The sequence below is a fragment of the Anser anser genome, assembly GCF_964211835.1.
Source record: "Anser anser genome assembly, chromosome: 21".
NCBI lineage: Eukaryota > Metazoa > Chordata > Aves > Anseriformes > Anatidae > Anser > Anser anser.
In genome coordinates, this window is record NC_139742.1 from 11,921,045 (window position 1) to 11,945,447 (window position 24,403).

At 41.5% G+C, this 24,403-nt stretch overlaps 2 protein-coding genes across 14 annotated transcripts in view; both read left to right on the plus strand.

Moving 5' to 3' along the window:
• Positions 1–5,757, plus strand: part of SCAI (suppressor of cancer cell invasion) — a 43,671-nt gene extending 37,914 nt beyond the window's left edge. For 9 of the 10 annotated variants that reach the window (XM_083807245.1, XM_083807241.1, XM_083807244.1 and 6 more), the window contains one exon: positions 141–5,757. In XM_083807245.1, the coding sequence (XP_083663371.1) occupies positions 141–290 (150 nt within the window). In that variant the 3' untranslated portion in view covers positions 291–5,757. The remainder of the gene's footprint in view (positions 1–140) is intronic. The other variant, XM_083807239.1, reaches the window with a different exon arrangement.
• Positions 5,758–6,271: 514 nt separating this feature from the next.
• Positions 6,272–24,086, plus strand: GOLGA1 (golgin A1). Of its 4 annotated transcripts, none has more exons than XM_083807232.1 (22): positions 6,272–6,791; positions 8,062–8,152; positions 8,994–9,068; positions 9,484–9,581; positions 10,100–10,132; positions 10,807–10,935; positions 11,230–11,399; positions 11,816–11,927; positions 12,051–12,146; positions 12,372–12,497; positions 13,037–13,132; positions 13,581–13,676; positions 13,960–14,112; positions 14,338–14,433; positions 15,183–15,272; positions 16,501–16,603; positions 17,295–17,413; positions 17,930–18,091; positions 18,653–18,712; positions 19,549–19,719; positions 20,675–20,761; positions 21,597–24,086. In XM_083807232.1, the coding sequence occupies exons 1-22, from the start codon at positions 6,657–6,659 to the stop codon at positions 21,675–21,677; spliced, it is 2,379 nt and encodes a 792-aa protein (XP_083663358.1). In that variant the 5' UTR covers positions 6,272–6,656; the 3' UTR covers positions 21,678–24,086. The 4 variants fall into 4 exon arrangements, with proteins under 4 accessions (XP_083663358.1, XP_083663360.1, XP_083663359.1 ...); XM_083807231.1 differs by having other exon boundaries at positions 6,278–6,791; positions 17,295–17,452; XM_083807234.1 differs by lacking the exons at positions 20,675–20,761; positions 21,597–24,086 and adding an exon at positions 20,464–20,658 and having other exon boundaries at positions 6,275–6,791; positions 17,295–17,452.
• The last annotated feature ends 317 nt before the right edge of the window (positions 24,087–24,403 follow it).

Here is a 24,403-nt window from a genome sequence, read left to right on the forward strand (position 1 = left end):
TCTGCTAGAATCTTTTCTCTCTGTGGCATGCTAAACAGATTAGGGTATCTCTTACGTGAAACTGGCCTTTTGCAATCTTCTTCTGAAAGGCTGTAAAAATAAATGAATGTCTGATTCTCTTTGTTTTCACTGTCATCTAGCAGGAAACACGAAATTATCCAGAATCTTATCCTCAGCTGCCAAGAGATGAAACGGTGGAGAACCCTCACCTCCAAAAGCACATTTTGGAGCTGGCTTCCATACTGGATGTTAGAAATGTTTTCATGGAAAACACTCTCGACGACTATTAAAAGAAACTGTCTTACTGCAAAGGGGTTTCCCTGGCCACAGATTTTGAATGGTGCAGTTTTCTAATGTGAAAATCATAAAAGGAAGTACTTGATTTTATTTTTAAACTTAGGACCATTATTTTAAAAAGTAACAATAAACAGCTGTTAGGTTAGCTGTTCCATTCTGTATGGGGTCAATTTTATAAGCAGAAGTTTTCTTGTCTTGTAAATGTTAAACTAAAGAATCACTAGAGGTTTATTTGTGGTCTTGTGGATATCAACCACATTTCCAACAGCTGATCCTAAGCATATACGTATTATTGGTTACCTTTAGCCCACATTTGTGGAAATTCTTTATTTTTATACAAATTTTAAGAAATTGGAAAAAATCAATAGGGAAAAAAAACACAATATTTTATCCCCAAAGAGTCTGGATTTGAAATGGTAAAGGTGGAACAACACAGTGCAAACCAACAATAGCAATAACACAGAGTCCTTCATAACAAATATATTTTTTCAGTCTTAGGCGAGTAAGTAGACAAAACTGTGGAAGATTAAGTTGTATTTGGAGGCAGCAGGTTTGAAATGAAGTTGTAAAGAAATTAATGCTCCCTTTAAATTCGACACAGCAATTTATATATAAATTTGTACTGCTGACCAAGAACACAATTTCCACTCTGCCTGGCTGGGTAGGTGGTTAGCAGGTTAATAAATTAGAAACTAAGAAAGCTAGCCCCCTTCTCAATGTAATAAGGGTCATCCTGCCACTTGTATTGCTGCCATGATTTTCTAGGAGAGGGCATTCTTCATTTTGAGATACTAGACAGAAATCTTTAAATTTTCAGCAGGTGTGTTACCCTATTTTCTTTGTGTGGGTGAAATGCGAGGCTCCCACAGTGTTACTAGTTAGTCCCTGGTTGGAGTTGAAAGAATGCCCCAAAAAGCACTGAATACAAACAATCCCTTCCTGTCACTCGTTTATCAGACCAGTCTGTGCTGGATCCCAGTGCCCAAGGAGAGATGCTGGTGCTCCTCTCGCAGGTTAATCGAAGTGGGTGTTGCCATAAAGCCCTGTTAATGTTTTGAGTGGCCATCATTGCATCTCGGTCCTTTCTTTGAACCAGTAAAACTGGGGGGCTGTAGTTATGTTTGGCAGAACTATGGGCTCCCTCAGACTTGGTATGTTAAGGAGTACAGTGGCCTTTGCAAAGGCACTTGCCGGAGAAGGCTGTTCTGGCTGCTGGGAAAAGTTACTGCCTGCCTCATTTGGACTGTACCGCCTTCTTTGCAAAGCTAGAGCACCTCTTGCAACTCCTGACAGTGAAGGCACGATCAGAAGGAAGGAAATGAAAATATTTTAGTTAAATAAGCCAATGTTCACTGTTCCATATACTAGAAAGGAAGTGAAAGAACAAGTCTGATCAGTTCTTTTAATGTTGAACCCCAGCCAGGCCTCCATTTTTGTTGGGAAAAAAAAAATTGGTGAGTACCTGACTGCCATAGATACTACAGTAGACCTGTTTGTAGTGCTGTCATACGAGGTATGATGTACTCAGCTGGAATAGTGCAGGGCAGCAGATCAGCACTGATACATCCTCATTCAGCTGGAGAGAGCACAGTATGGAATAGCAAGAATTGCTGGAGTGTAGGTTGGAGTTGAAGTTTGTATGAGGGTTCTCTGTATCTGGGCTGTAGCTGATGCAACCCGTTCTTTAATTTCCCAAGTGTTAAAAAAGAAAAAACGTGTTTGTTCTAAGCAGTCTTGAAGCTATTATGTTGCCCCCACCATCACTTGGTGCTGCTCTTCTTGGACTATGGCAGGACTTTGTTACATGGAATGTGGAGTTTATTTTAAAGAGTGTGTGTTTGTGTGTGTGCATGTGTATTCTAGGCGTTTGTGTGTATATGTACAATACGCATACATCTACTGGCTGGTGTAAATTGTAAATATGTATATATGTATAGGTACTTGTATATGTATTAAAAAGTATGAAACAGTACAATGTCTATATACAAAATTTATATATACACACATACGCCATTCTGGGTGCATTCCGCAAAGTATACCAGATCATTTGTGGTTGTAGTAAAGGTTATTGTTCTTCTGCCATTGTAATTCTCTGTTTTCATGGACTTGCACTTGGTCCTTGAAGTAATTCAGATCTGATTTCAGGTACAGGAGGCCTCGGTTAGCCAGGGGGAATGAGTACTCCTGTATGTATGACAGTGATTAGATTCATAGATTCTTAACTGTGAAGCTGATGATCTGCCTTTTCTTCTGGTAGGAGGTCCCCAGATATTAAATCGTGGGATTGTATGTGGAAGCTGAAAATAGTGAAAGCCTTTAATGCAGCAGCAGGGGATAGATACGCATTATCTGTTACCCCGTCTGCTGTTCCTCCTCCAGCAGTGTTCAGCTTGCACGGGAGAGGGGAATTCAGGTTTCCCCAGCTCACTCCCTTCCAGTCAAATGCTTTTGTTTTGCTTTAGCTTTTGCTTTGATGAAGCTTTTTTCATTTTGGCTCCGTGTATCTGGACAATAGTATGCTAATTGTAAGCATGGGAGTGATGACCATCAGCGTGGGCTGGTGACCCTCTGTGGGATGTTGCGTGTTACCTGACTGGGGAAGCCTTGGCAGACTGCGAGTTTTCACTTTAGCTGCGCTGAAGCAAGGAGTCCTTGCTTGTGATCCGGGAAGCTTCTAATCCACTGTGCAGCCCTGAGAAGAGGTTTTGTTTGCTTGTTACCAACACAGATCTAATCAGAGGAGAATGCGCTTTTTTTTTTAAAAAAAAACAAACAACAAAGCAAAGATGAAGAAGCTAGAATACATGAGGAGAATTTAAGGCTTTGGAAATTAGTTCAGAAGTTGAACTTCTTAACAGCGTTGACTGTCCAAGTCAAAAATTCATTCTGGAGGTCCCTCATTCTCTTCTTACCTCCTGACCTTTGCTTCAGAAGGTTTGCTGCTGACAAGAGTATTCAAAGATATTGATTTTACTCCTGTTGTGTTAGTAGTACAAAATTGTACTTTGTAAGAAAAAGGCTGATACCTTCTGTCTGCTCTAGCTGTAGATAGGATGAGTATCTGATCTTGGATTTTGAGCCAGTCCCCTCCCTTCTGGCCCAAAACGACTGCTTTCAAGATGAAAATATTGCTATTTTCCCTCCTCGTCTTGTTTGAACTTACTAAGTCATTCTAAACTTGTGCTACTGTGTGCTGTGTGCCGTGGTTGTAGGTACCTTCTCTATGTATGCTTGTATGTACTGAAGAAAAAAATTGGTTTGTGTATCTAGCAGTCCTCACTGGAAGCGAAGGAAAGACTGAACCATTTTTAAGTGAGAAGAGAACAGATCCTTTTCTTCTCAGGCCTAATGCCTTCCCTCTTGTCTCATTAACCCTTTCTTCACATATAACTATATTGCATATGTTAGTGAATAAGACTAGTCACCACCAAGCAATACTGAACTAAAAGGGTAAATTTTGTATGTAATATACTAAGAGAGGAAAATGTGAGCTGTACTGAATGTCTCTGTGTCGGACTCCTTCTGCCTAGCTCCCTACTTACTGCATGTGATACATTCAAATTAATCCTACTTCCACAGGAGGCACCTCTATTCCTACTCCTCTGTTCAAACTGGCTTTAGGACATCTAGGTTAGTGTTGTTGCCTCTGTTTTTCCCGTTTGACTTCTCAGAATAACAGTGAGAGGGGAAGAGAGGGTCATGAATCTTTACAGCTCTGTTTTTAACTACTCTTGGGATGTCATGTATCATTTTCTCCATGCACAGCTAAATGGAGCACTAGCTTCTGTGGGCTGTGTGAACTGGAGTTGCTGCCTGGAGTGCTTTCTTGAAAAGTTTCAGGACTTTGTTTGGGTAATTTGTCAAAACAGTATCTGCAAGGTTGTGACTTGTTAAAACTCTCATGACAGGGAGATGTGCAGAGATGTCTTTTAAAGACCATATGAAATAGATGAGGAAAGGGAATTAGACTTAAGGTAATCGTCTTCAAAAGCTGCAACTTGAGTAGCTTTGGTCAGGCTTCCCTTCTAAGGATGGAAGTATTGCTCCATCATTCATCCACAGGCATGCTGTTGTGAAGTGCCTCCCCCTGCTTTGCCTTCTTCCTTGCGCTGTAACTCCATGCTATGCCTGAAATCTGCTTTTTCCTGAAAGCTAAAAAAAAAAAAAAAAAAAAGCTTGGAATCTGTCTGAACAACTTTTTTTTTTTTTTTTTTCCCTCTCTTGAGGCTTCTTTTGTAAGATCTTTAGCTATGTTAGATTCTTCAGTAGATGTTCTTACTACAGATCACTAATGATGGCAGTGGCACAGTCCTCGTTTAGTCCTGCCCATTCCAGGCCCAGAGGCTGCTTCGGAGTTGGCAGCTGATCTGTGATGGCTGCTGCAGTTCCTGTGACTGAGGGAACTCCGCAGATGGTAACAGTAAGGGAATCTTACCAGCAAGGGAAAAAGCTAACGTATGAAGCTGGAAGCTCTTCTGTACACCTTGCTGACATGAGCCTGGTGTCAGCCTCAGCGTGAGGGATACTGGTGCAGAGGACAAGGCAAAAGTCTGCGGAGTAGAGAAAATACATGTTCCTGAGATGGCTCTTGTGTTTTCTAGTATCTTTGAATTCTAGAGCAACTTTGTTACTGTGACCAAATCTATTGCAAGTGCTTTAAAGATTCAGATGTCTACAAATAGAACCAGGAAGGAATACATCAAACGAATTTGTCTGCTTTATATTCAAGAACGAAAGTAAAGCTACTTTTTTTTACTTAACTTTTTTTTTTTTACCTTAACACCAAACCATTCCTCTACCACGACAGAAAAGACTAAGTTTGAGATTTCTGAATTTGACAGATCTTTTGGAAAATCAAGGACTGTCTCTGCATTCTGATTGCTACGTTAATGAGCCAGCTGCCCTAAGCATGCATAGATGCTTCTCTTAAAGCTCCTGGTTTCACGTTTAGAGCAGATTTCAACTGCTACTTGCTGGTCCAAAGGAGTTCTTTAGCTATTTAGATCTTTCTAGATCTAACAGCAGCTCTTTGTTCAAGAATAAAAGCCTGGTTTGAATATCTGCCCCCTTGACTTCGCAGATTTCTTTTGGCATGTGTTTGTTATCACTTCTCAGTTGTAACCGGTTTCTTAGGAGCAGGATTCTGCATGGTGCAGCCTAAAAAGCAGACGTTGCTTGTGCCCCAGCCCCAGGCTCAGGCAGGACCAGGGCGGTGCGGATGGCAGGGCGAGGGGCAGGGTTCTGCAGCAGCAGAACGGGGAGGGAAAAGGGCCCGTCCGCCCGCGAAGGTAAAAGGAGCGTTTTGCCTCTGAGAACCAGATGATTTGTTACGCAAAGTAATTTTATAGTGAATTGGTTTAAAGTTATTTCACAGCCATGTGCCTGTATATCATATTTTGGTAAAAAACAGATATTTTACTTTAAAAATATAAAGATATATAAATAAACTTTTCTTTTGGAGCAAACAGCCTTTCTTTGCCGGGGATCTGTAATACCAGAGCCTGTCCTGCCCTTGCTTTCGGCGGCTGCGGGAGGAGAGAGCCGCGTTTGTACGGCCGCGGGCCCCGTCAGGGGGCAGCCAGGGCCCCGCCTGAGGCGCGCCGCGCTGCTTCCCCGCCGCCGCTGTACCCCGCCGCTCCGCCGCGTTTGCTGTCAATAAACTGTGGCAAGTGCTTGTGCGTGACCAGGCGGCTGCTGCTGCTGCGCCGGGGGCGGGCGGGGAGCGGGGCCGGGGCCGGGGCCGGGGCCGGGCGTGGGGCTGGGTCGGGCCCGGCTGTGGGCAGGCGCCGGGGCCCGCCATGGCGCCGCCCGCCCACGGCGCGTGCGCAGCGTCCCGCGGCGCTTCCGGCCCGCGCGGCGCTTCCGGGTCGGCGTCGCCAGGGGAGCGGCGGCGGCCGCGGGGTCCCGGCGGCGGTGGCGGGCGGGGCGGGGCCGGGAACCGGGAGGCCGGGAACCGGGGAGGCAGGCGGCGGGGCCGGGCCGCAGGGCTGACGCGGTGTCCGCGGGGCCGCGGCTGCCTGGGAGCGGGGCGGGGGCGGCGGGGCCGGGCGGCGCCGAGCTCCGGCCTCCCGCACAGCCCCGGGGCCGCTCGGCGGGGGGGCTGCGGGGGGGGGCTGCGGGCCCCCCGGTGTCCGTGCGCGGCCCGCGGCCGCCCCGCGCGGCGCGAACCCCCCGGCCGTACCCCGCAGGCGCTGCCGGGCCGCGGGGCTCCTATGGGCCGAGGGGCGCCGTGAGGGCGGGCGGGGCTCGGAGCCGAAGCCCGGCAGCGGGAGGCGGCGCGCGGAGCCCCGCGGCCTCACCCGAGCGGGGCGCGGCGGCCGGCGGGAGCACGGGGCCGTTGCGGCAGCGCGGAGGGTAAAATGTTCGCCAAGCTGAAGAAGAAGATCGCGGAAGAGGCGGCCGTGGCGCCCAGGGCGGGGGGCGCCGCCAGGATCCCCAGGTCCCTCAGCAAGGAGTCGATAACGTCCGTGGGGGCCGACTCGGGAGACGACTTCGTGAGTTGCGGCCCGCGCCGGGTTTTGGTTGCTTCCGCAGCCTTTCTGCCGTGGCTTCGCAGGCCATAAGTGCTGAGCCGGCCGTGCGCGTTGCGTACGTGTCGTGTCTCTGTAGGTGTGCGCCTTAATACGTGGATGAGTCACTAGTTTGAGGCGACTTAAGCACGGATGAGAAAATATTTGTGTGTTTACTACAGCGCTTAGTAGCTTGCTCACGTAAATGTGAGCTACAGAGCTGCCTCGGTACAGAACATTGCTGAGCAGTTATAAAACTGAACGAATGTTAAACGAACGAACACGTAAGATACCTGTTTGTGAAGTTAATTCCTTGAAGCAGTAGGAAAGGGAGCTGGATGCTGGTTAGCTGTGATCTCGCCGTGCACCTGCGTTTGCCTCCTGGTTAGCCAGCACGTTGTGTAACTGCTGAGAGCGCGCGTTGGGTATGGTTGCACTCAGGGCACTGTCGTACCTCCCATGTTATGCACAAGCTGTCTTTTGTTATAAAACGTTGCTTAAGCAATCTGCATAATTCCAGGTGTGAAGGGATTAAATGAGTGCTGTAATGCTCTGGCACCTCAGCCCCTTGATGGCCATAGTGTTTTTCAAACCCCAGATTAAGATGCAGGGTAACGTTGCTATAGTTGGTGCCTGCTGTATTGATTGCAGTCGTACAGCAGGTCACTTCTGTGCTTCCATTTTGCTGTCTGCAAAATTGAGATGTTAGTTACCCAGTGGAGTTTTAACTCATTGTTCTGAAGCTCACGTAGTTGAAATGCAAGTTCTGTTGTGCAGAAAGTTGCAATTCCTGGTGTTTAAATACACTTGCCAGTGGAAATGTATATTAGCCTTTTATTTTTCCGGTTTCTGTTCTGCGCTTAACAGATTCTCAAATGGAATTTTCATTTATTGAAATTGAAGGAAAGCTCATTCTTGTGAGTTTAGAGCACAGAGAATGAATAAAAGTGAAAAAGTCTATGATGCCATCTCCTCAGCGATCAGTTTGAACAAATGGTTTTCAGCTATGGCTTTGTTTAAAAGCATTATATTTCATGGAACAGGCCAGTGTTGCACAGCTGACTGTTTTAACTCCTTACCGCTCTTCTTTAACATTTTCTGTGCATTCTGCTGTGCTAGTACAGCTCCCGCCCTTTATGTGAAAAACTGAAGCATCGTTCCTTGGTGGAACGGTGTTTATCATCGTAGAGTTAGTATATGACAGGATCGTTTTGTCTATATTTATACGTTACACAAGTGTTCTTCTTCTGTCAAGGCTTCTGATGGAAGCAGCTCTAGAGAGGATCTTTCATCCCAGTTGTTCAGAAGAAATGAACAAATAAGAAAGCTGGAGATCAAGCTGTCTGGTATGTGTCTTGATGCATATAAAATCCTATTAGAAACTATTTTCCTTTCAACTTAAGTGTTTACATTTATTTAAAATGTATGTTTGGTTTGAACATTGATGGATGACTCTTCTACTGATTCCTCGATGCATTTATGCGATCCTTTTGAACAGCATTTATGTACTCCTTTTTGGGGTAGCTTTCTGTCCCCGTGCCTCAAATAGTGTTTCCCACTTTTTTTTTTAATATATTTTTATGTGATAGTTCATGTCTCTCAGTATCTAAGACTTGCGGTGTTGACAGTAACACCGTTGAAATGAAGAAAAAGCAGAGAATTGAGCATAAAACAGTCTTGAGGCTGTTTTTCTTTCTAAGATGGTACCTTGATCTGTAGAGCTGTTGGAAGGGCTCTGCTCAAGACTGTTTCTGTTCCTGTTGCATGGAGTGGATCAGAGACTAGGATGAGCTGTTGTGCAGCCCCTTCCCAAGGTCAGAGATGGCCTTGGGAAATAAGGAGAGGTTATAGCCAGATGAAGATAGGTTTTTTTATAGCCAGATGTGGGGATAGTTTTCCATTCTCTGGTACTGCCCTTTTTTGAGTAACTAGCGTGCCTAGGACAGGTCCCTCCTGTTTGTACCGGTCGTTTTCCCTATGGACAGCGTAGAATTAGTTGCTTGTGTTCATTGTTACGGTCACCCGAGTTTTCCTCAGCAGGAATGATTTTCTGGTTGAGAAAATCATTGTCATTTTCCACTCATCCTTTTTTCTTTTTTTTTTCCCCTTATTGTTTTTTTTTTCTCTTTGATTTCCTTCCCTAATGTCTGTCCATTCCTGGTCTGTGCTTCTCCCTCCTCACACAAGATTATGCTGATCAGATCCGAAACTTGCAGAAGATAAAAGAGAAGCTTGAGAATGCATTAGAAAAGCATCAGGATTGTACGTATTTTTCTCTCTCTCCTTTTTTTTTAGTTGAAAACTGCTATGATTTAAATACAGCTGAAAAGAAACAATTTTGATGTATAGTTGTTTTAAACATTTCTTTTCAAACTGTGCACCTGTGGGTTGCAAGAAATAGAACCCAAGCTCTTGCCTTATTTACAGCATGATAAGCAGCAGTAGTTTGTTGGCTGATGAATGAAATTGTTAATACACTCTTTTTGGGCAAATTTGGGGCTAACGTGCAGGAGAGACTTTTGAAAGCTACAGCTTTGTTATAATCCTGTGAGGAACGATACTCATATCTTTGTTATTTCTGGAGCTTGTTTCATGTGCAAGCAGTGTGATGTAAATGACAGAAATTTCGGAAGCCGTTGATGGGTTTTTAACACAGCTGGTGATTCTCTGTTGATAGCCTCCATGAGGAAGTTTCAAGAGCAGAATGAAGCTCACCAGGCCAACCGAGCCAAGATGGCCGAGGGAATGGCTTTGGCCTTAGAAAAAAAGGACCAGGTAACAGAGCTTGAACAGCTCGGGTTTTGACTGGCTGTGGAGACCTGAGTGCATGACGTTGATGTTTTAAACAGGGGTCACCATTAATTAAAGTAGTTGTTCTGCATCGTGTTCGATTAGTGTGCCAAAGTTTAAAAAAAATAAATTAATTAAAATGGTGTAGTACTTGTCATTTTTCTGAGTCTTCTTCATGTTTTTAATAAGAGCCCGCAAAACTTTCTAATGTCAAGTTCACACTTGTAAGATTCCACTGCAGTAGACCTGCTGTCATTTTTGTTTTATTTTACTTGAATAATGCTTATATATGCAGGTAACATAAATTATTCCACGGTTTTTATATATTGAAATATTACCTGTTATTTTTTGGTGATTACTGTGGTTTTTTTTATCATTTCCACAACTTATGAGTATCAGTAACTTTGTATCAGTACAAATTCTTTTTTTTTTTTTTAACCATAATTGCTCTCCTTTAAAGTCTGCAGCTGGGTTTTGATTTTTCTTCTTTCTTTCTTGTTCAGGAGTGGATGGAAAAATTGGGTCAAGTTGAAAAGGTAATTAAGCTTTTCTTTTGTTTTGTATTTTTAAACAGCACCCACATGCTTTCTACAGCTCAGCTCTGTTCAGCTCTTTTTAATATTTGATCATTGTTCAGTGGGTGGGGCCAGGGATTTACCAGCTCCAGTGCTTCATGAAATATTTCTGGAATTAATTTTCAATGCGGAAAAAAAGAACGATGGGTTGCAAGAGGAAAGATCTTACTGAGGAGGCAGCTGGGATGTAGAAAGAGGTAGTGACTTAGTCTGAGGTCTTGTAGTGGGTCATCTGTTTCATAAAAGAAATAAACCTATTTTTTGGTATGGGAGTTCAGTTTTGCTGTAGTTCTGGCCGTTTAACTTAGTCTATTTTAAAGTACCTCTGACTATGAAGACATTAAACATGTTACTACTTGCTGTCAGTTTTTTAGAGTTGCGTTTTCATTGACTGCATTGTAACGAAGACAATTTTTAAAAAAAGATTTTTGAAGTTCAGTAGTTTGCTCCACATTGCCTGGTGCAACACGAATTTGAAGAGGTTCTAGTTCTATATGTAGCACTGTCAGAGTGCCTTGGGGATGCCAGAAAAGATTTCTTTCCCAGAGAATTTAACTAAACTCATATTGACTTCAAATTAGCATTCAGATATTCTCAGATTCCTTTTGTGGTTTTTTTTTGTTGTTGTTTATCAGGAAAAAAAAATGCTTGAAAAGCAGTTACGAGAAATGAGGGAGCAGAGTTTGAACCTTTTTCAAAAGAGAGATGAAATTGATGAACTGGAAGGCTTTCAACAGCAGGAAATGGCCAAAGTTAAACACATGGTAAGATTGTTTTGAACATGACTTTTTGCTAAAATTTCTGTTAGAATACCTACTCAGTGGTAGCACTGTGTTATTTTTAGCCCTAATGCTTATATACAGTCTTGGTCAGTGTCCAAGTCCTATCAGTAGGTATGTGCATACAGTACTGTACAGAGTGTTACAACAGTGACTTTTCTGGGAGTTATTTCATTTAATTCAGCTCATAACTTAATAAGGGAGACAGGTTTAAATGAGAAGACTCTGTCAGCATTACCAGTTCATATATATTGTTAAAGATAACATTCTGGTATCCAGCTTTTGAAAAAGGAAGAATCTCTGAGCAAAGCAGAGCAGGAACTAGAGGCACGCACTCAAGAGCTAGCCCACACTAAGGAAGTGCTTCAGGATGCAAGCAGTGAGTCATCAGGCCTACGAAAAGATCTTCAGGAGTTGCAGCAGCAGTTCTTGGAGCTAGAAGCACAGAGGTACGGATGTTGTATTTCGTGATGGGTGTATTCATTTCCCCTATACTTCTACTTTGTGCCCGAGTCTGTCTTTTATGGAAGAGTTTATATATGCAATGAACAATAATTGCATTAACTGAGTAATTGCTTCTAGTGTGCCAGTGTGGATGCAAATGCCAAGTTTATATATCTTGATTTTCAAGCCAATTAAAGCGGTACTGGTTTAGGATTTTGTAAGAATGTTACAATTTTTGTGTGCGTAGTTTGAATACTTAATCATTACCTCTTTGGAAAGCATATAGTCAAGATGGTGGCTGGTTTGAAGGCAAGAAAATGTTGTTCATGTTGCTTAGTCCATTTTCATAAGAAGCAGAATTATTTTCCAAAGGTTATTTTTCTAGAATACTATATCACTTTTTTTCCCTCTTTCTGTGAAGAGATGAACTAAGGACAGCTGAGACAAATGCAGAAAATAAGATCACTGCTCTGGAGTTACGAGAACAGGAACTCCAAGCTGTCATTCAGCAGCTTTCTGTAGACTTGCAAAATGTAAGTTTCAGATAAGTGAGGTTTGATTCAAAGAGCTCGCTGTTTACAGAAGTTATATTTGATATCAGTTTTGTGGTTTTGGAAATCTAAGGTTCAAAGCAAGTCATTTCTCAAAATTTTTAGGCTCAAGTTGCTGGTTCTGGTTGTGAGAAGAGACTGGAAATGTTACAGGTGGAGCATGAATCTCTGAAGGTGGAATATGAACAACACAAGCTAAAGGTTAAGTGTTTTCAGATGCATCTTCTGTTGCCTGGTGTGAAGGTGTATACTTTGGTAATGCACTGTTAGTCTGAAATTTGGTGTTCATGAAGTGTTTGAACATTATATTGTCTTTTCAAATAGAACTTTTCTCTTTCTAGTGGCATTTTTTTCAAGTCAAACTACAATGGATTGGATGAAAGCTTGGCTACAAAAAAAAATAAAAATGATTTCTTGTTCCCACAGATGACTTTTGAATTTGCTGAGAGAAGTAAACTTACCGAACAGCTGCAGGAAAAAGTGTCCTCTTTGGAAAAGAAGCTAGAAAGAAATCTTTCAGGGGATGAACATGTGCAGGAACTGCTCAAGGAGGTAGTTTTACATTTATAGACTGCTTAAAAGTGCAATCTTAAGGAGATCTTTTTAGAACATACATTGTTCACTACATATGGAAAGAATATATGATGATGTAAGCAGGCATGTTTGATCTTCTAGTGTATACTGGCACGCTGTGCTGGACAGGCTTGTGTGGATGACTACATTGGGCCTATTTATGTACTTTTTGCACAGATGTCTTCACTGGTCTTTCTGAATTGTCTGTTTAGGCAACGTGTCTATCTGCTTAGAAGGGAAAGAAGAGCTTTTTAACATGCCCACAAAAGGTGGAGCAACTGGAAAGTTTTATTGTTTAATCCTTACAGAGAACAGTGCGCACTTTTTCTTATTCTTCATTTGTTATTATCATGAATGGCAAAGCATTAAGATAGGAGTGGGAAACTGTTTTGTTTTTTTTTTTTGCACGTGGGTCCATTTTAGTATTGTTTTATTAATGAAATGCAAAGACAAATCTTAATTAAAATCCTATCTCTGTCTGTCTGTTCTCCTGTTCTTCAACCCAATATAATCTTCAGAAAGCTGCTCTCGAGCTGAAACTGGATGAAACCAGACAGCAGATACTAACAGACAGAATGCATCACACTGATACTGTGAACCAGTTGGAAACACAGGTAAATATTTTTTTTCCTACAAATTCCCACTATTTCCATCCTCTTTATACACAATACCTCTTCCTCTCGCTGTACTTGTGCTCTTGACCAAAGGTGAGGCTGTGTCCCATTTAGTCTTGAAGGGAAAGTTTAATTGATCTGTGGCTCTGGTCATCTCCCCACCTACAGTGATGGAGAGGTGCCTAGTGGTTCTGAAGTTGAGAGTTTTCAAGCGTATCTTTCCTACCCGAAGAAACAAGTAGCTGAAGTGCAAGCATTGCTGAGGAAGGGCTGGGATGGTGAAGAATTTTTAAAGAAAGCTGCATGTGTCAAGTAGACTTTCTCTCTGAACTATGTGGTTTCACTGTGTTGATATTTACTGGATCATCCCACGTTCTGTATGTTATTATTTTTTTCTAGTAGTGTAGATGCCAATGGATAAGGAAGTTACTGTATTGTTATGTTTTAGAATAGAGAACTGGAACAAAAACTGCAGATCACAACAGAAACATTGAAAAAGATCAAAGAAGCAGCTGGTGAGCAAGATCTGAAGATCCAGAAGTTGGTGAGTATGCTGCATAATATTTTCATGACCAGTAGCAAATCAGTTTTCAGCATCTCCAGTGGCACTGTTTTCTCTGTGTTCAATTCGTTGCTCCGGTGTTTTCTTGCTGTTTGTCTCCTTAAACTAATAATGTCTGTATGAGAGTGCATGGCACTGCTGCCAAAGAAACAGTGTTAATTCAGTTTGAGTATATGTCACATGAAATGATGTCCAATTCTTATCAGAGAATAATACAATTAATAAAATACCGTTTTATTACTCAGTGGTCTTTATTTCTCTTAAGCAAACAGATCTGGAAAATGAAAGAAATAAACTGCAGCAGCAGATATCAAGTGAGAAACATCAGTATGACCAGAAAGTTACTGAGCTGGAGTCTCAAATTGCTGCTCTTGAAACAGCTTGGGAATTTGATAAAACATCTACTCGGCACAAGATAGTAAGTACAGATACTGTTCAGGGGGCACCTGAGTCTTCACAATTATTTTAACAAAGCTAGTAGATACTCATGTTGTCTGAATGTGCTTACTTAGAGCTCCTAAGCATTCCAATAGATGATCTAATACTTTGAGAAACTAAATATGAACAGAGCAACTCACTAGATGTGTTTAAACGAAGCATTGGAATACTTGTACTTAGTAGTTAAGCAATCTTTATTTTACAGAACCAGTTGGAGAAGGAAAATGAACATCTTAATGAAAGCAGAGAAAAGTACGAGAGTTCTTTAAAAAATCAAGAATCTGAACTAAACAGGCTAAAGGTAAGGGCTTAATTGGTTAGTGATACTGGTTAAATGTTGTGCTTAGTTTGAGAAACCGTTCCTGGCAAAGTATGTTACCTTCTCAATACTTGGAATCAGATTGCATTTAGGTTCTGTGTACTTAAAGCTGTAAATCATCTCTGGTCCTCAGTAGAAACACATTTGAGGAGCATTACAAATGGGTGATCCTTTCTTGAAACAGAATGCTTGTATCTGCCTAAATCATGCAGAAATAATACATTCCCATACTGTCAGGCATGAAGAGCTTTTAAATCTTGTTGGCAGCAATGAACGCAGAGTAGTTCAACATCAATTCCACTCGTAGCATTCAAAAAAAGCAGTCATAAACGTAAGTGGAACTTGGTTAGGTACTTACAGCTTATACTTAGTCTTCTGACTAATTTTAGATTGTTGAAAGTTTTTTTCTGTAGCTACTGTTAGATGCTTAATTAAATTTAAAGATAGTTGTAGGAAGGAGCCACCACTTTGTAATAGATACTTCAAGCTAATAAAAGATGTTTTTAAGTGTTGGATGTGTTTGGGGTCTATTATGAGTTCTGTACTGCTGCGTGTGCGGGTGTCAGTAGTACAGTCAAACAAAACAGTGGTGCGCAATTGGAAATAAATGTAAATCATAGTGTATTAGAACACCGATAAATTGTAGTTGCTAATGGATTTGGTTTTAAAGATGAGACACTAACCTGATTTTAGTTGCCTCAAGTAACATCTGAATTACCTTTGTTTTGCAGAAGGAATTAAGCAGCAGAGAGACTGTCAGCACTGAAATTGCCAAAGCACTGGAAGAAACACGAAAACAGAGGGAGGAATTACAACAGCAGGTTGGTCAATACCAATAGTCTAAAATACGTTCAGGTGCTCTAACCTTGCACAGATCAGATGAGACTTGGACGTAATGTTCCTGACTTACGTTAATTAATTGGAATCATCTTCAGCATGCAAGACAGCCAGGGTTGCCTCAGTAAACTTGAAAGTTGGGGTGAATATGTAAATGCTTGCACAGGAATCTTACCAACTTATGCAAGTTGTTCCGGTGGGAAAATGTAAAATGCTGCTAGCTGCAAAGTTGAAGGTATTTGTAAGTTTGTAGGCTCAAGAATTAGGGCAGGTTGTGACGTTTACTATAAAAAACTGAGGGGAAGACCAGTTGGTAGCAAATGAACACATTTGCTCAGAACAAAGATGATTATTTCAGACCCCTTTAATCTGTAAGATGGTGTGTAGTCCCAGTGGGCCAGTCATCCTGAGACACTGGCTAGCTGGCTTTCTTTTTTTTTAATCATTCTGTTGTTCCTTTCAGTGCTTGTATCACATCTTTGTCCCTCTTAAGCACAGCAGTTCTAGAATCCTAAGTTTCCTTTTAGGGAGGAGTTTATATCCAGTAACCAAATGTAAACTCTGGGTAGTCTTATTTTGTTCTGTTTGTTCAAAGCAATGTAGTGGATAATGGGAACTCCTGCTTTCTGAAGCTGGGAACTGCCAGCTGAGCAAGTTTGAATTTAGTTTGATCTTGATCTTCCGGCTTCTTCATGCTTCTAGAACAGTTGTAGATAATGTGCTTGCTCGATCCAGCTGTAGAAGGGGTACAGTGATCTCTGGTTTTGCACAGTGGCTGTTTTACAGCTGCCACCTGCTGGTTATGAGGCAAGCTGTAGTTGTGACAGGGAGCTCGTTAGAAGTGGAAGTGTGGTTTTAGCTCCGGCAGCACATTGACTTCAGTGCTTTCTAAATGAGGAGAGTGTGGAGGTGATGCCTTCTGTGAGTCTTGGGACAGATCACAGACATCCAGGTTGTATTATCTGTAACACTAATGCTGCACAAACTACTTCTCAAGGTGCTGTATTGCCTAGCGCAGGGCTCAGGCAGCCCCTGCCTAGTTGTAGATACCAGCTGCTGCCTTCCACTGAGAGGAGAATTCTTCTCCAGTCCTCCTCCCTTGCCACCCCCTCCCCCCCCCCAAATTCTGAACCTGAGATATGTTGAAATCTTTCCATAGCCTCTTGTAGTTGCATGTCTTTAATGAATTCTGTTTGTTTGACTGCTTTGAAGGTTTCACATCTGGCTTCCTTAATAAAGGAAAAAGACCGACTTATTGGTGAAAAATCGGATGTGTTTCTAAAACAGAAGGAAGAACTAAACCAACTCAGACAAGGTTAGATCAAACGAGCTTACTGTATTCCAGACAGCTTCATCTGAGTACAGTCTTGCTGTAGGCAAATGTATTGTGCAAAACACGTGAAATAAAGAATTGCAGTTCAAAAACTGCTACTTTGTTGTACCACTTTAAAAACTGCACTTGCATGAAATACATTATTTACATTCTTAAAGAGCAGTTGTAGGCCGATATTCCACAATTATACTAAAAGATGAAGTGCAGTCATCTTCATTCAATTTCAGACACTCTGTGTTTCTCTTGTGTGTTGTCATTATTTAGAAAGGGAACAAAACTTTAGCCTCGTGTTGCACCATTCCATTGGCTGGCCATCTGTGCCAGCTAGCCATTTGTGCTTGCAGCTCAGCCCCACGTGTTCCTGCATGGTCAGAACACAAGTTGCAGACTTCTGGTGGAGGTCCGTGTTCTTTTAGAACAGGGTATAATTTATAATTATACTTTTAAGTATTAAAATCACCCTGACTTTTAAACAGCTAGAGCGCTCCTCTGCAAGAATATGTGCATGAGCTTGGGTGGCTTAAATTTCATTGTCCTCTGTCTTTGTGACAGAGCAGAACAAAAAGGTCAGGATTTACTGTCAGTGTATCTTGCTTTGTCTAAGAAAAATAATTAAAAAAAAAATCCCATTTGATTCAGAAGACTGATACTAAGCAGATTTCTCCTTCCTCAGATCATGAAGCTGTCTTGCTGCAAATGCACCAGTTGCAATCTGAGATAGAGGCATGTAATAGCCAAGCAGTGGAGAAAGAAGAAACAGCAAGAAAGGAAATAGATGAGTTGAAGTTGCAGGTACAGGAATGCATGTTGGCCAGAGAACATGAGAAAAATGTGAGTGCAATTGCAAAGCTACTCTGTTCTGACTTTTTGGGAAAATAAGTAGTTGTGCAAGAGATCCTGCTTCTGTCATTCCTTGGTTATACACCATTAGTTGTTGCTCCTTGTCTTCCTAAAGGAAGCTGTTTGCTGTCAGATCTGTGACTGGTTCATGAAGGATACCATCTTATTTGACTTACTCAATTCCCTCAAGACATTTTATGAGACAGAGACCCAAAAGCTCTGAAGAGGCCACTGGGAGATGATGTAGCCAACTCGATTGTCACTAATGCTTTGTGGTTTAAAAGAACACCCCCACACAAAAAGAAAACCGCTGCCACCCACACACAAAAGCAAACAAGTAAAAACAACAAAAAATAAAACAAAACAAAAAAACTCCAGAAGTAGGAAAGTCCAGCTTTCTTCTTGAAGAGTGATTATGGGCTGCAAATACCATGATATCTCTGCAATTCACTGTTTTCATTTTTACAGGTTTCAGATCTAGAAGAATCAGCAGGAGCCTTGAACAACGAGCATTTACATCCTCCAGAAAACCGTGTGATGGAACAGAATGGAGAGATAGCAGCTGCAGATGTCATTCAACTTCAGAAGGATAACAGAGAGCTGGAACAGCAAATTGTTGAGAAAAACAAGGTAAACTGAAACAGGAGAAACAGCTGTTAGTCTTTCCCATTTTAATTAGGAAGCCTAATAATTGGAGCTACCTGTGCCACAGCCTTAGAAAGACAGGCCGAAGCAGGCTTCTCCAAATGAGAGATCCAACCTGAATCCAACGTTCTATGAGTAATTTTTTTCCCTCTGGATTGTATAAGGGTATCGTAACAGTAAATGAAAACTGCAGCCAGAGTTGTAAGGAAATCTCTGCTTGTGGCATGTTCTGCTCCTTATCTGTTTTGGAGGAAGGAAGCACCAAATGATACCACGTACAGCTTTCCTGCAGAGCCCTTTTGTTTGAAATCATTGAATTAATTTCCGTTGTGCTGTCACATTAAAACCCAAGTATCCTATTGCATGCCTGTGAATGTGTGCCGCTAGAAAGGCAAGACATTCAGGTTGCTTCTTTGGAGCTGTCTGTGTTTAATTATTGTTCTGTTCCTTACACTTACTTGTCACGTGTTTTTACGTACACCTGTGGGTCAAAATGTGTCCTAACAGTGAATGCTATGTTAGCGCTGTCCTTTGCTCTGTTTATAGATGATAAAGCAGCTACAGCAAAGAATGACGGAACTGAAAAAAACCCTCCAAAAAGAACTGGTAAGGGTTGTGTTTCTCAGTCTCTCTCCAGCTGGCACTCGCTGACAGTTACTTGAACTAGTAGTTCCAAAAACTTGACTGCTAGCTACAGTGTAATTTTTTTTCTACTGGGAATGCTTGCAGTTTCCTTGCATTTTAGGCAAGTTCTGTGAACCCTTAACTTAAGAAATACGTCATCCTAGATCATTATTTATTGAATGGATGGTGTGACAGGTAGCCATCACCACTGAGCTATTGCAACGCCAAATTTTAGCTGTAGATGACCTGTGTTTGGTAGTGTCCAGCATCCAGTACATTTCTGTGGAGCGATTGGCTGAGGTTTGATTGCTACTTAGCTGCCATTCATTGAAGTTTTCCCACGGGAGTGATGTCAGCCCTCAGGGAAAGCTCTTCTTTAATCCCTTGTACAATGGCTTTTCTCTCTGAGAAGAAGTTCTCTTTTAAACATTTTAAAAGCAATTTTTAAATATTCTGATGATGTGATTTTTGTTCTGAGCTTGAGAATTGTTTGGAGAAAGCCCTCATTTGAAAAGCATAGAGCAGATGAGTGGTGAAAGAAAATGACCAGATGACAGTTTCTAGGCTGAAGCCAATTCTGCTAGTTTGTGGCATGTAGACGTAATACTAACAGCAACTAGCTTCTGTCCTAGAGTCTAGGGAGAGGTGAAGATGTCGCTCTGCTATGATCCCATGAAGGATGAGAAGCTCGTCCTATTGATGCCAAGGTTTTACCCACCTTGTGGATACAAGCCCTCTGTGTTAGATATTTCAGACGCAAATCTTCTCCCAGTGCCAAACTGACACAGTCCACAACGTATTTCTCTTTTCCTTTTCAGAAAATAAGGCCTGACAGTGAGGTACCTGAAATACGTGAAAAAACAAATTCTGAAGTGCCTAATATTTCTGTGACTGTCACAAACAATTCTGATTTAAATGACTCGAGGGAGATAAACTTTGAATACCTTAAACACGTTGTACTAAAATTCATGTCCTGCCGGGAGTCTGAGGTAAAAATGTATGCTTGTCTTTTAAGTCTTTCATTCTCTAGAAACTGGCACCCGCTAAGGATACTTCTGTGCCAGTTCCGTACTTTTGCACTTAAAAAGTAATTGACTGATTCAGCACAGTAACACAAACTAGCTAACAGCAGTATGTTTGGAAGTACAGATTTTTAGGAACTAAATGGAAGGTAGGAGGTAGTTACGTCTGGAAGTTAAAGATCTGAAGCCACAAGACGTTCTCTCTGCACTATTCTTAAAAAGCATATGGAGTATATGCAATTAGTGTAAAGTGGCTGTGTATTTAAGACAGCAACAAAAAAGGACGACATAAACCACTTGCTATTGAGGTGATATTTATGAGGTGCAATTCTGTGTGCATTGGGGCTCCTTTATACTCTCCACATTATGTTGGAAAAAATATAGGTAAAAGTCATGACAAAATACGCTTATTTGCAAGTCAGACAGTAGATAAGATCAAGGAAATAATAGTGCAGCTCCATGGCATCTTGACTGCTTGACTCCTTTACTAGTTCTCCATGATGTGTCACGTTTAGAATACTAGTACTATGCAGTTAATACACCTAAGTGTGTGCTTAAAACACCATGATTCTTACCTGCCTGCATGCTGGCTTGATCAACTTTTCAAAGCTTAAAAAAACTAGGATGCCACAGGAGCCAGGCTTCTTTATTCTTACTAACTAGGCTCCCCATTTGTCTTTTTTCCCCCAAATATGCAAACCACTGTTAAAGAACAGAAAGCCAGGAAACACAAACAGAAGAAATAAGATACAGGCTGTCCTAGTCTACTGGAATTGGGGATAATGGAAAGCTGTTGCTCTTCCTCTCACAGCTGTGACTAAAAAGTCTGTGACTAAACCTACAGAAAAACGGTGCTGCACTGTAGTCCAAAATGTGGAGCCTGAGAGCATCATAAGCAGCAACACTCTGTGGTTTCTTTCAGGCATTCCATCTAATTAAAGCTGTATCTGTGTTACTGAATTTTTCACAAGAGGAAGAAAATATGCTTAAAGAAACTTTGGAGTACAAGGTAAGGATTCTGTTCCACTTGTAATCTCTAACTGGATTCCGAGCAAAAGGAATGAATGTTCTTAGATGCTAGGAGATCATGAAAAATATCTTTTCCAAATGTTAGGTACCATAAGACATGTAACTTATTATTAAAACGTTAACTGATCGCATAGATACGTGTTGGAAATAGTCTGTCAGTGAGGGAAATACAGAGCAACTTTCCGGTGCTTCAGAGGAGTGACAGCACAGTTTTGCCCAGTGGACTTAGTCTGTGACAGGAAGCTAGAAGCTCCTTGAGTAGTCAAATGTTTAAGAGGAAGCTGAATTCTTGGTCTTGTCATTTTGACACTAGGCTTAGACACCTAGATCTGTTTCTCCCTTTGCCTTGCATAAAACGAGATCTGCTCTATGCCCCTGGCTATGTCATTGTCAGTGGATGTTCATAAACGAGTGCTGCCTCAGTTTCTTCAATGTGCCCTGCATTTATTTCTCGACTTGGTAGGTTGAACGCATTCAGTCTACGTACCCCTTGCCGTCTTGTTCAGAGAGCAGCTTAATACTAGATTGGCTACAGGTACCGTTTAAAGGACTGTAGATTTGTTATTACTTTAAAGAATACATATAAGTGTACTCTTCAGTAATCTTCACTTGTGAAAACAGGATGCTGTTCCTTCCAGGTTTGGTTATGTGAAACGGTTTTCAGTTTCTTAATCTGAAGAGCACAGTGTTGTTTTGTAAATAGCTCTTTCCCTCAAATGATAGGGAGATACATAGGTGCTGTATTCATTTTCAGGTCTTCAGCTTCTTAAAAGTGTGTTACCTAGCATAATGCGTGTTGTGCTTTCCTGTCCTAGATGTCGTGGTTTGGGTCAAAGCCATCTCCTAAAGGCAGTATCCGGCCATCTATCTCGAGCCCAAGGACACTGTGGTCTTAAGGGAACCTGAAAATGGGCGTTCAGCATCTAGCCACTTTTTTTTCTGTGAAAAGAACACTGAACACACCACTTCAGGTGTGTCTTAATCACTGTCATTGCAGTATTTTGTACAAGAACGTTGAAGCTGTTTACAAAAGTAATACTGTGCAAGGAGAAATTTTCACTACAGACTGAAACACCTCTTCCGGGTTGGATTCGGGGACCATTGTCTCGATGGTCTTTCATTCAAAGGAAGTCAGCTCCTTGTGCTCGTCAATCTGGTTTTCTTGGCACCAAAGGGTAATGTTAACCTCACTAACACCGGTGCTGGCAGTTCAAGCTTCTAACACGTGCATCTGTTATGAGGGTGGCTCCGGCTTCTGTCATGGAGTGCTAGAGTTGAGTAACTCTAGGCACAGTAAAGCTTCCTTGTCTCGCTGTGGAAAGCAAGCAATGGAAGAAAAATGTTGGCAATACTGTACTGAACTTTTGACAGTTTGAGAAGGCTTTCAGAGAACAGGAGCAGGAGCTTTAACCAAAAACGAAATTTGCCTTGCCTTGTTATACTGACATAACTAATAATTTGCATCTTTTCATATCACTGTGTAATTTAAGGTGCATATATCCTGGCCTGCAGTCCTGAAGGCTGCATGTTGATGACGATTATTTAATTTGAGAGCACAACTTTAGAGTTGTCTGATTTTACTTTTCTTAAAGAAAAATAATATTTAAAATGGTCTTAATTATAGTCCTAATACTCAGTCGCCTTTAAAACTAATCTATTAGTCTGTACTATAGGTTGTTAGCATTGGGAAGAAGGGGTGGTAAACTATTTTAAATTTTTAAAGCTGAATTCCAGGTATTGTAAATGCACACTGAAAATAGCTTTTATTTAAAAAAGAAAAAAAAAAAAAGAAGAAAAAAAGGTGAAGAATATTGGTACTAATTTTTTTTCCTTTCCAAGTCTGATAGTGACAAAATTTCATAACCAGTATCCACCTCTCTTGTTGTGGTTTTGTATAGTTCAGATACTGATGCTTAAAAACTGCTACGAACATGTAGTGGGCTGTTAACTGTGTCCTAGCTACATGGTAAAAGGAACGCTGCTTATGAGGTTTTTGGTTTTGAGGGCAAAATTCAACGCTTAATAGATCTTGGTCCCAGCAGGTTGCTTTCTTCTGCCTTAGGAAGAAGGGACCAAGCTGGCACAGACTGGAAGCACAATTTTGCCCTTTAATTACAGCACCACCACACAATCTAGACGAAAATAGGAAGCAGCAATCAGTCTGGCTCCTTAAAATTTGGATATATTTTCACAAAAACTATGCATGTATGGAATTTGAGCAGGCTGCAATTCTGGGAATTCTCTTAACACTGAGGTTTGTGTTACTAACAATGTTAAATGCAGTCAAGAAATTTCCACCTGTCCTTAGTGGAAATACGGTCACTGTTCAGAATTTTAACTTTGCTTTGCTAACAGGGGTCTGAATGACCGTGGTGGTGGCAGTCAAGATGTAGTGTTGAGTTTCAGCATGTGAACTGCTCCCATGCACACGGACGCTGTGGTGAAGATGAAAGTATCCTACATGAGGTCAAGTTGATAGAGCAGTAAATCTGCTGCAAATCTTCGATTTTGGTTAAGTAGCCATATACAAGACGTAGGTACTCACAGTAGCTATTACCTTGGTACAGGTGACACTCCTCAGTTTAGAGCTAGGCTCTATTTAAGTTTAGTAAAACCAACAGGACTTTTTAGTACATTAAACTTGTCAAAACAGAGTCTTTAGCAACTTTTGATCCGTGGCACTTAACTGTATAGAGTAGGGAAGGTTAGGGGAAGAGTACAACTCTAATAATGAAAACAGACAATCAAAAGGTATATTGCTATCAGCTGCTCCTGTATTGAAACAAAGTGGGGGCAGGATGATAACCCCATTGGTTCTGGGAAGGGCCTTCTTTAGCATGTCCCCTTGTCCTGTTTCTGTGGGACCCAAGGCCATGGGACGGGATTCTCTCACGCTGATGCCTGCTTAATGACAAATTGGTTTAAGTTGAGCCTGGGTTGAAAAGTTACTGCTGAATAGTAACAAATGCAGTACAGGTACCCTAGAAGAAAGCGTGATACGTGTCTTAGATAACAGACTAACTAACGCTTTAAGATCTCAAAGCTCATACAGGATCAACTTACCATAAGAACTAGTTCTTAAGTGTTGAATTTTCTTCAGATACCAGAGCAAGAATGGTGTGTGTGTGTGTGTGGTGTACTAAAAAAAAAGAGCTAATGCACTTTCCCTTGTATAAAACCAGTGGTATACACAATCCTTTCTATGGCCAATGGATTTCTTTCCTTCTATGCTGTAAATATGGATTGTATTGGAACACTATGAAATTTGTGGTGCAATACATTTTGGATTAAAACTCTAATCTTGATTTCTTTATCTTTATAGTCCTGGTTATGTCCCCTGGGATGCTGCAGCTAATTAAAATTGGGAGTTTTAAAGCATGAAACAACATTTATCATCTGCCCATCATAAGAAGGGGTAGTTAGGTAATTAAGGCCTCTATTTCTCGTAGAGAATTAGGTCAGGAATGAGGCAGAGTGCTTCCTAAAATCACCTCACCAGGGACAGCTGCTACTGCACTTCTAGAAGCTGATAAAAACAAAGACAGAAGGGAATACAGCCTCCCTTCACAGCTGCTTCAGGTGGTGTACACAGGGCTGTGCCAAAAGAAGCAAGGCCCAGACT

Coding starts and splice junctions, on each gene's coding strand:
- GOLGA1 (XM_083807231.1), top strand. CDS start 6,657: ATGTTCGCCAAGCTGAAGAAGAAGATCGCGGAAGAGGCGGCCGTGGCG. Junction 10,936..11,229: donor TGGCCAAAGTTAAACACATG/GTAAGATTGTTT, acceptor TCTGGTATCCAG/CTTTTGAAAAAGGAAGAATC. Junction 19,720..20,674: donor TGTCCTGCCGGGAGTCTGAG/GTAAAAATGTAT, acceptor GGTTTCTTTCAG/GCATTCCATCTAATTAAAGC.